Genomic DNA, 11181 nt, shown 5'->3' on the forward strand with positions numbered 1-11181 from the left:
TAAGTTGATGAATTTTACACTGTACTATCTTTTTATCATTTTTATGTCCATATTTTTGAGTCAGACAGTTGTGGGTCTATGGGGCATCCATGGTTGCATGAAATCACCATGTGTGATGTGTATGTGGGAGTAGCTTTGATCTGTGTTTTGTTGTTAAGGGGCTAGTAGATTTACTTTTAATGCCCATTGGCAATTTCCTCCCATGCAGTTAACTGCTGCTGAAAAGCGACTGGAGGGTCAGCTATGGGTTGGTTCTGACTCTACGGTACACCACAACAACAAGGCAAAAATTAGTGCCTTCGTGCTTGACAGCTTCAGGAGCACGCCGTACTCCTGATCCGTGTCTAAACACCAAGTGTTGTACTAGACCTGAGCCCTGTGAGAACTTCAGGCATTACAGATTTACGGCCATTAATGCACAGCTCTGGGATCTCTATTTCCTCGGTTAGTCTTGTGTGGTGTCACACTGGGTCATTTCAGCTCTTTGCCCATAAGAGGTACCTAGAGTAAGGGAGTAACATTTTAATCTGGAATCCACCTGTCTGAACATTAATACCCACATCCACAGCTAGAAAGAAAACATTAAATGACTACATGATATGAATAAGATATTCCAGCCCAGGCAGTTGGGTAGAATGAATACCAATAGTAGACAGTCATTCCCTAAGTACTAACAGTTTGAAAATTTGTATGGGTGAGCACTGGATAAGCTATATGGGTTTTGTCTGCTCTTCCTGGGTAAAGCCTAAAGGTGTTACGGAAGAAATACACTAACCTCAACATCAGAATGCCCACCAGTTGCATGGGGATAGAACCCAGCCATTTGCTGAGTCTGTAAACATGTATTGAGCACATACCATCGGCTGCTGGTTTTGTGTGCCATCAAGTTTATTCCAGAACACACAGATGAAGAGATGAGAATTTTTATCCCCAGGAAGCCACAGGCTTAGCTATGTGGGGAAGTTTGTGTTTATAGAGAAATCAGCACCTACAGTACAGATGCACTCCAACTGCGGGGGGGGGGGTGGGGGGTGGGGAGTTCTATCCGGAAATGCCAAAATAAGATAGATTGACTCAGGGCTCTTTTCATCCTACCAACTTCTTTACTGCTTACTGCACAGTCTCATTGTGATAACATCCCGTTGAAATAGTACCACCTAGGAGCCCTTGTGGTACACGAGGTTGACAGCTCAATTGATACCTGAAGAGGTGATTATTTGAACTCACCAGCCATTCTGTGAGAAAAAGATGTGGTGGTGTGCTTCTGTAAAGATACTACAGCCTTGAAATAGGAGGTACACAGGGCTGTGCCTCGGAGCAGGGAGGCCTTGTTTGAGGATGCTGATTATAAATATTAATCTGTAGTGAGATTTGCTACTAGCACTGTGATTTTTTGGAGTTTTTTCCTCCACAGTGATGTAGTTTCACTGCCACTGAAGGAGTTGCAGTTTATATTTCTTTCTTAAAAGAGTTGTAGAACTAATAGTAAACGTATTTTAGACCTTAGCCAGTCACTTGACTCTTGGAAGCCCATGAATGTACCAATGGGATTTTCAGTGACTGATATTTTATGTCATGTGTCTCCAGCCTTTTGTTTCGAAGCACCCCTGGGTGCCTAACCTTGCTTAGCTCCTGAGTTATTTAACAGGTTACATCACCCAAGAACTCTCTTGAGGAACTGTAACCTTCTAAAGCCTGTTCTTGGTAACTATTCTCTTACTGAATAAAGCACAGTTTATATTAAAAACCAAACCCACTGCCATCGAGTCAATTCTGACCAGTGCCAACCTTCCTGAGATTTTCTGAGGCTGTAACTCTTTTCTGGAGGACACTACTCATTTCTCTCCCTCAGAGTGTCTGGAAGATTTGAACAGCGGACCTCTTGGTTGAACCCAATGCACTCTACTGCAGTTTCCATCTGGTGGTAAGAAAGTAGTATAGATTTCATTTGACCATAGGCTTCTGGCAGATGTGTCCATGAGGAGGCTTGATGATTCAGAGGCTAGGGTAATACAGACTCTGAGGAGCCCTGCTGGTACAGTAGTTATGTACTCGGCTGCTAACTGAAAGGTCTGTGGTTCAAACCCATCAGCCGAGGGAGAAAAGATCTGGTCTCCTCATGCTTGTTGTTAAGTGCCATTGAGTTGGCTGCAACTCACAGCAAGAAACATTGCCCCATCCCAGACCAGCCTGACAAATCCTCTGAAACAAGTCTACTCTGACTTGAAGTCACCAGGAGTTTGGACACACAGCAGCGTGTTACCTAGAGGAATGAGTAGCAGAATATAGGGAATGATTGCATATACTAACATACCGCTTGTTTCTTTCCTCAGTCTATGCCTGCAAGCTCTCAGATCGGGAACATCCGCTGTACCTGCGTTTGGTCGCAGGACCCAGAACAGACACGCTTAGCTTTGTTCTTCGTGAGCATGAAATTGGAGAGGTAAGTGAATGTTTGTTACAGGATATGCAGAACTGGCTGACTCCCCATTTAACCCTAGGGAGTTCTTAAAGGTAGAATCTGTCTGTCGGTGTCACGGGGAGGTAGTTCTGTATAGATATATATTCAGTGTGTTTTAGAATTGCCAGACATGAGTCTACAGTCGAATTCCCTCAAATAGTTACATTAGTTTGTAATTTTCAGAGTGGAAGGCAGTAAAAATGTTAGTGATATCCACCCAGAGAATCATTTTCACCCCTCCTTACCACCAGATATCTCTAAATCCAGCATAACTCTGAAAGTCGACCCCTCCATGTATCTGCCATGTTCAGAGGTCTCCATCTAAGCTAAGAAATTTTAAGAGGGAGAATAAGGAAATTCATTCTCCTTACCACAAAAGACACCTGCTACCGTCTTACCCTCCTGCCCAAGTAAATGATGAAGTTGTGTTTGTATAATCATCATTGCCGTTTTCTCTTCAGGGAGTGTTCTGTTTAAGCCTATTCAATTGGAAGAGAAAGTACTTTAGGTATCTTCTAGATAGGGCTTTAAACATGTCCGGATTTGGTTCAACTGCCTATTCTGAACTTGTATTTCTCCTTCTAATATCCCATCAAGTGATGTTTATAGATTCCTGTGTAAGGATTTTATTAAACTCTATAGATTCTGAATCCATATGTTTAAGGTTAATTCTGGTTTAAAGCCTTGCCTCTACATCAGATGTCAATGTTAAATGGCATTTGAACAAATCTCTAGCCTTTTGATTCTCAGTTTGCTGTCTGGAACAGGAAATGGGATTAAATTGCCCATGAATTTAGAGTTACTGAGTTAAAAGTTAGGTAAACAAGACTCTTAATTTCTGCTGTTTCTTCTCTATATGATAAAATAATAGTAAAGCCTCACAGTTGTTGAATCTGAACTGACCTGTCACTCAGAAGGAACTTGACCATATCATTCTCCTTAAATGCAGCTGGTAGATTCAAACTGCCCATCTTTGGATCGGCAGTGCAACTCTTTACCACTAGGCCACCAGAGCTCCCTTGGCAGATTAGGAAACTATCTTCTAGTCTTTGAGTTCTCATCTCATAAGTCTGTAAAGTGGGACTAAATACTGCGAGATGATTTATAGTCACAAGTGTAAGCTGTCTGTTAATTTGCTTTGCAGATTCAGGTCTCCCTTATCTGAAATTGAGCTATAGAGCTTGTGAAACCATTTGTAAGCTGAATTAGTGAAGAGACAATTACTATTAATATGTAAGGGAATATTTTTATGCACTCCCAGGCCCAAAAAGTAACCTTAATCTGTCAAATCATACTTAGTAGTACATAAAATATATAAAGCTGGCAGCTGGATGCGGAGTGTGTAGCTTATAGAGAAGGAATTTGGCAATGCCAGTCTTGATTTTTGAGGTTCTAGCTGCAAAATCAACCCTGAATGCTAGTTTAGCTTTTTGTGAAAATAGAAGTTTTGTTTTTATTTCTTTTGATTAGCCAAAGCAGGTACTGGTGCTAATCTTTCCTAATAGCAAAGTGATACACAGCAAACTTCAAAAAAGTGGGAGAAACAGGGCCCTTTCCAGACTAGCAAAGATGTCAGTCTAGAGACTAAGGTGTGCCTCACTCAGGCCATGGTCTTCTCAGTTACTTGTTATGAATCAAAGAGCTACTCTCCAGGATGACTAAGGATGACAGAAGAAGAAGTGGTGTGTTTGAATTGTGCTGGAGAAGAGTCTTGAACACACCATGGATTGCCAAGAAAAAAATAGGTCTGTCTTGGAGAATGTGAAACCAAGTTTCTCCTTGGAGCCTAGAATTTTGAAGCTCAGTCTCACATACTTTGGGTGTGTGGTGGGACTGATCCTTGAAAAAGTACATCATGTTTAGAAGGATGATGGACAGTGCACAAGAGGAAGACCCTGGATGAAATGAGTCAACAAAGTAATGAGGGTAAAGGGAGTAGCTGTGTTGGAGTCAGTGAAACTGGCTCAGAATAGGGCAGGTTTCAGAGTTATTGTACAGAGAGGGTCACAATAAGTTGCAGGCAACTTGACAACACATAACAACAAGTGCAAATTTAAGGACTTTCAGGAAAATTTTTTAAAATATTTTTTGACGTTTCTTTTGATAACATTGTTCTGAAACTTAAAATTCCAAATTATTTTGTATAGAAAGCTAGATCCTCTAGTCAAATTTGGCTTTGCAGTGTGGCATATGGCAGCCTTTTGTCGGAAATCTTATACCCAGAAGACACATTAGCATAGTTTCCTCACAGTTTTCTCTTTCTTGCCATTGATCTTTTCCGTCTCACTTATGTCAGTTAGCTGCATTATCTGAGAGGGAATTAGGTCAGCTTAGATTTAAACTTTATATTGTGTTCCAACTTCCAGGCTGCTTTATCAGATTTCTATATATGGAGTTTCTTATTCCTTGGCTATTTATGGCTAACTGAGCTGGAAAGAGAAACTTGCCATCACTCTTGGGGAGCAGGAAGGTATCTTATAATGTCTGTACTTAAGAGAACTTATATGTGTGAAATATAACATAGGAAGGTTCTGAGAGTAAAATGAGAAATAGGGTGGTGGCTACCTCTAGGGGACAGCAGAGGTGAAGAAAATGTCTGTGAGAGAACTGATAAGGAGGTGGTGACAAGATTGGGTCTCGTAGTGATGCATTCAGCAGCCGTTAAAGGTTTACTGCCAAGCCGAGGTGATTTGGAACCTAGGCCTGGTGACCTCATTCTGAAAATGCAGCCACTGATACCCTTTTGATGGACAGTGCTACTCTGACACACATGGGATTACCATGATTTAGGATTGACAACAACAGATTTTAAGAAAGAGGTCAATGGGGATTCCAAGTAGAAGGAAGAAAATGTTTTCAAATGGAGAAAATGGCTCCTTGTTAAGGTCTCTAGAGTCAAATAAAGTGAGAAGTGAGCTTTATCTAAGAGCTTTAGGAGCGTGGAGGTTACCGGCCTTAGTGTGAACCATTATGATGGGATAGTGGGAGCTGAAGACTGACTGAATGAGCAGAAATGGAAGGGGAAGTTGAGGGGTGTATATAGCTAGTAAGCCCCTTCTTCAGAGATGTTGGGCTGTGAATGGAGGGAGATTAAGAGCAGCTTTGCCCTGCTGCCCTCACAGTTGACATCCATAAGGTCTGACGCTGACTAAAGTACCTGGTGGTTTTTCTTTGTGTTTCTTCCCAGTGGGAAGCCTTCAGCCTTCCAGAACTACAGAATTTCCTACGTATCTTGGACAAGGAAGAAGATGAGCAACTGCAGAGCTTGAAGAGGCGCTACACAGCTTACAGGCAGAAGCTTCAAGAAGCTCTCAGCGAGGTGTGGAAACCGGACTAAAACTAGAGGCCCCCGAGCCACTCAGCAGCAGTGCAGGCTGTTGTGAAGATTCAGTGGTCTGTTCTAAGTGAGGGGAACACAACCAGCCCTTGTGTAAAAAAGCAGCAAGTGTCTCTTCCTCGGGGCCTTTTTCTTGCCCAGTGATGCTAGGGCCTTCTCCCTTTTATTATCTCCAGATTTTGTTCTCACCCAGCATCCTGCACCAGGGCGTCCCATGTAAGGGATGCTGCAAGCTTGTTATGTTACAGCACTGCGATGTTACCTCTCGCCAAGCTGTGAATCTCTAGTGGTTATCAGGCAGCATTTGAAGCATGAACTCTGGAGTGTTTTATTTTCCTTCTTTTTCCTTATTTTAATTATATGATGATGATGTTAAGCTTAAGGATGCGCAAATGATTTTTAAATAGCTTAACAGAGAGTCAGTAATTGTTTTATATTGAAACTACCTGTCTTTTATTTTTTAATGTCACAGCAGACTATCCATGTGAATTGAAAGACACAGGAAGGCGTGAACAATGAGGACTTTGTGAAGGATCTTGTAGGCATTTGACAAAGAAAGTAAAGAGCAAGTCTGGAAGAAGGCATGAGTCAGAAGTGGAGAACATTCAGGAGCCTAGGAGAGATGGTTTGAGGAATACCTTTTCCGTAAAGGAAGGGAGGTGTGTGTGTGTGCGTAAAGGAGGTGTGTTTGTAAAGTAGCATAAAAGTGTTGAATTTTGCAATGTTAAGTCTGTTTTAGGACAGTTTGATTTCCTGATAGGTAAAATGTAGGAACATGGTCCGAGTAGGTAAGTGTGAGCCAGGGTTTGCAGGGTTTACATGTAGGCAGAGAGGGGCCTCCTGCTTTCTGATCCCGCTCCGAGGGAGGACATGGTCTAATTGGTGTCGCTTCTCTGGGCAAGCAGGATGGTTCCCAAGTGTAATGACTGTTTGCCAACTCCTCTTAAATGGTCATTCTTCTTGAGTTTGTTTTCAAGGTTACAAAAGAAGGACTGAGGCAGCTGTCCTTCCCTTGATTGTCAGCTGGGAGATTTATGAGCTTAAGGACTCAGAAGATGTTTTGGCATTTGGCAGTCTCCCTGTGTTGTTCCCCTCCCCTCATCTGCTTTCTTTTCCATACTTTCCCGTTCTCTCTTCCTTTAGTCTGCCTTTTTCCTGTAAGCAGAACATTTTATAGAAGAGGGATACTGATTAAAAACTCAATCTCCTCTAAATTCAGGACTACTTTAAACAAGAGGAAAGTAGCTAACCAACTGCTCACACAACAGGGCTTTATTTTTAAATGGAACCGTTTAAAGTGGAACCATTTCTTTTAGCAAAAGTGTATGTTCCTACCAACCAAAGAATGCCTGTCCAATCGATGCCTTCCTCAAATCAGGTTAAGTAACCTCATCCTGTGCAGAGATTATCTGAGACAAGTGAGAAAGTCCAGGCCTAACAGGCTATTTTTAGTCTAGCTATTTTTTATAAATTCCCAAGGAATTGTTAACACTTTGGTGACACCTAATGGATTCTTTTTGAAATTCCATGGTGCTTCAGTTCTTTGCCTATGACGTGAACGCACAGTTGCATTTCGGTTCCTCTCTTGGTGGTTCTGCAGACTTTTCAAAAAATACCCACCTTGCTGGAGGCAGGCTGAAGTGTCGGCTATACGGTAGCACAGGATTACTGAGACAATCATATCCTCCTACGCTTTTTGAGGGAACCGTAAAAAAAAAAAGGAAAAAAAGGTAGAACTAGCTATAAAGTATGTATGGCACACCTTGTTTAATATTGCATGCAACTTTTTAGTTCCTTTATGAGGTTTTAGTGGCATTGTCATCAAACACCTTACTTGATTGTTCAGGGAATGCCTTCATGATTTTATCCTGGTTTTCTTATTCAGAATAAGGCTTGGGTTTGAGGATTCAGTTATCAACCACCTGGCCTTTTTAATTACTTATTCCAGTTCAATTGTAAGCTTATATTTTGTGAAACATTTGTTTCTCAGATTAAGACACTGTTAGAAAAGAAAGCTAAAGTCATAGCAGATGGGTGCCTGTGAATTTTTTATTTTTTTTTTTTACTTGAATTAAATTGTCTATAGGCAGCCTCCTTATTTGTGTTATACCCAGAAGCTAGCTCATTGCCATGTGCACTACAAGTTGTGATTTGGAAAATTTACTATACTGAAATTCTATTGGGTTTTTTTTTTTGGTTTTTTTTTTTTTTAAATACTGGTGTTCTCTCCCTTATAAACACTGGTTATTTCAACAGCGGGTTTTTGGGGTTTTGTTTTTTGGATTTTTTTAAGTGTTTTAAATGGGGGGAAAGGGCATTGAGGCCAAAGAAAGATTGTTTAAATTTTTTTTAACAATGCTTATGTTAAATTAAGCTTAGCTGGAATATTGTTTTTACTATATAATGGTACAAGAGATGTTAAATGAAGGGGTATTAGCACAGACTCATTTTAAATTGCAGAGGTAAAATTATAATATTTATAATTTTGGGGAGTTTATTTTTATTTTTATAGGGAAGCATTCCCCCCCAAAAAATGGTTTCTGGAATGGCAAATTGTTTTCATTAAAAACAGCAGCTTTTAATCGATGCATGTGTGTGTATTTATTTATGATACTATTCCAGATAAAAGGTCAAGGGAGGCAGGAAGGAGTGTCTTTTGCAGAGCCTGGCTGCTTTTACTCAGTTTGGGAGGGCTACCTTTGTTACCTAAATACCAATTTTTCCACTGGTTATACAGCACATTCTTATTTTACTTAATTGTTTTAACTGTTAGGTAGACCATGCATTCAAAGGTGTAAATGATAGAGAATTGATGCCTTTGCTCTCTGGTGCTGGAGAAGAGTGTTGAATATACCACGAACTGCCAGGAGAACAAACAGGTTCGTCCTAGAGAGGATGAAGCCAGGCTGCTCCTTTAAGGCAAGGCTTCATCTGACATACTTTGGACATAATGCAAGGAGGGACCAGTCCTTGGAGAGGGACATCATCCTTGGGAGGGTAGAGGGACAGAGCAGGAGAGGAAGAGCATCTATGAGATGGACTGGTACAGTGATGGGGGGTGAGGGTAGGTGTGTCGGAGACAGTAACGTTGTTGCAGGGTAGAGCAGGTTTCAGGGCTGTTGTGCGTAGGGTTTCCATGAGTCACAAGCAACTCGACCACACATGACAGCATAGTACGGGAATTATCATTTGTTGCTGTGGAGTTGATTCCGAGCTGTCGTGCTCACCTATGTGCAGATTAGGGCTTTCCATGCCATGACTTTTTTATATTGTATTTTTTTTAATTGGTTTTCATACAATAATTGATATTCATGGTTTTTTTATTATTAATTACAGTTGATCAATACCTTTTATTACCACATTGCTTCAAACCCTCATTTCCATGTGATACCTGTTTTAAAACAGATTATCAGGCTTGCAATCATTTGAAGATACTTGGGTGAGTTCAGATCACCAGTTTTTCAATTAGTAACCATTTGCATTAACCAGTGACACAAGCATATGTCTCATTCAGGCCGTGGTCTTTCAGACCACTTGCTATGCATCTTGAGAGCTGGACAAAGAATAAGGATGACAGAAAAAGAATTGACACCTTTGAGCTGTGGTGTTGGAGAAGAGCCCTGAACATCCCGTGGATGGCCAGAAGATCAAACAGATATGTTTTGGAGAGAGTGCAGCTGGAGTGCACTTTGGAGACAAGAATGATGAGGCTCCGCCTCACATCCTTCAGGCATGTTGCTAGGAGGTGCTATTCTTTGAAAGGGGATATGATGCTGTGAAGGGTGGAGAGTTGGCAAAGGAGATGAAGACCAGGTGGATTGACACTGTGACGGCTGCAGTGGGCTCTTGTCTGTCAGGAAGTGTGAGGATGGCACAGGATAGGACAGGGCTCTATAGATCTTTTATTCATAGGATCGCTATGAGTCATACTCAACTCAAAGGCACTTAACAACAAACAACAACATTGCAAATCAAACACTTCTATCACTAGGACCATTTTTTACTGTCATTTACATGACATTTATCAGTTCCTCAGAATTTTGAGGCCTCCTACACTCCACCTCAACCTCCCCCTCCTGCTCAACCCGTTCTCTAAACAGACTACTTTCTACAAAAAGTGAGTATTTGTACTTTCTGGCCCAAGTAAGTGACTAACATGAGATGGAGAATATTTGGTGGACATTATGACCACTGGCAAAATTTACCTGTGACTGAAATACGTAAGCATTTTTACCACTAGACTGCCCCTAGAGGGACTCATGAAATAGAAGCAAGACTGGCATGTCCTGAAGGGAACCCATTCAAGTACAGTAAATACAAGTGAAAATACTATTCTAGAAAATTATGGCTCTATAGTTTTGTTTTCTTTAAAACATGCAGAAAGTACAGATAGGGAATTGAGACTGGGTTACTACACAAGGTGCTGGATGAGTGTGTTTAGAGATTTTATTCCATAAGAGAAATCTTTTCCCAGGCTGTTTTTCATTTTGTCACCAAATTGATAAAACCATTGTATATTAGTTCTTAAAAATTTTATACTGCCATTTAGAAAACTCTCTCTCAGCTCCCTCCTTGCTTTCAAGGTGGAATGTGCACTGGTTTTCCAGGAGCCTGTAAATGGCACAAGAAGATTGCCCATCCTTCCCTCTCAGAGGTGCTGCTGGATTCAGACTGCTGGAAAGGCACTGCGTTTGGATTAGCAGTGCGGCTGCCTGTGGACTGTACCATCAGAGCACCCTTCAGATGTTCCTACAGGGTTTTTCTTTTTAAAGAAAATAATCTACTTAAAAGAACAACTGCAGATATACCTACTGCTCACTTGCCCACTGTCTCATCTGGTAGTTTTCATTTACAGTAATAAAAATCCTTCTCCATCTATTTTGGACATTAACGAGCTGTACCTAGCCATCGTGAAGCAGAGATGTAAGGAGAGAGTATCCCTGGCTGTGATGGTTAACGTCATGTGTCAGCTTGGCTGGGTCATGACTCGGTGGTTAGGCAGTTAGGCAATTTCACCCTCCAGTTGTGTCTGATGTCATTCTTTCTGGAGGTGCAAATCCAGCAGCCTCTCTTTGGGAGAAAGAGAAGCAATCTCTCCTTACAGCCTAGGTACCTGCTGGAGGGTCATCTGTGAGTCGGTTCCAACTCAGTGAGGTAAGACAGACCAACTAACCATGAAGTGAGGCTGGCTTGTGGTTCTGCACTAATTGTTAGTGAACATGTGTGGTGAAAAACATGTGAAACTTCTCTACACATTAGTCAGTAAGCAAGCCTGTGCTACCTTTGCTCCTTGGATAATCCACTCCTGGTCAAATGGGTGTTGATAAAAGTCCTACTGGTACCTGGCAACAATAACAACACAGGCACCACCATTTTAAAAATT

The 11181-nt window shown here is 41.3% G+C and overlaps 1 protein-coding gene across 1 annotated transcript in view; it reads left to right on the forward strand.

Moving 5' to 3' along the window:
* The window catches only part of RASSF3 (Ras association (RalGDS/AF-6) domain family member 3), a 90272-nt gene extending 84460 nt beyond the window's left edge, over window positions 1–5812 (forward strand). The window contains exons 4-5 of the mRNA XM_006886054.1: window positions 2334–2443; window positions 5649–5812. Coding sequence (XP_006886116.1) covers window positions 2334–2443; window positions 5649–5798 — 260 coding nt within the window. The 3' untranslated portion in view covers window positions 5799–5812. The remainder of the gene's footprint in view (window positions 1–2333; window positions 2444–5648) is intronic.
* Window positions 5813–11181: the final 5369 nt, after the last annotated feature.

Source organism: Elephantulus edwardii, unplaced genomic scaffold, assembly GCF_000299155.1.
Source record: "Elephantulus edwardii isolate Elephantulus edwardi_28Jun2011 unplaced genomic scaffold, EleEdw1.0 scaffold00047, whole genome shotgun sequence".
Classification (NCBI taxonomy): domain Eukaryota; kingdom Metazoa; phylum Chordata; class Mammalia; order Macroscelidea; family Macroscelididae; genus Elephantulus; species Elephantulus edwardii.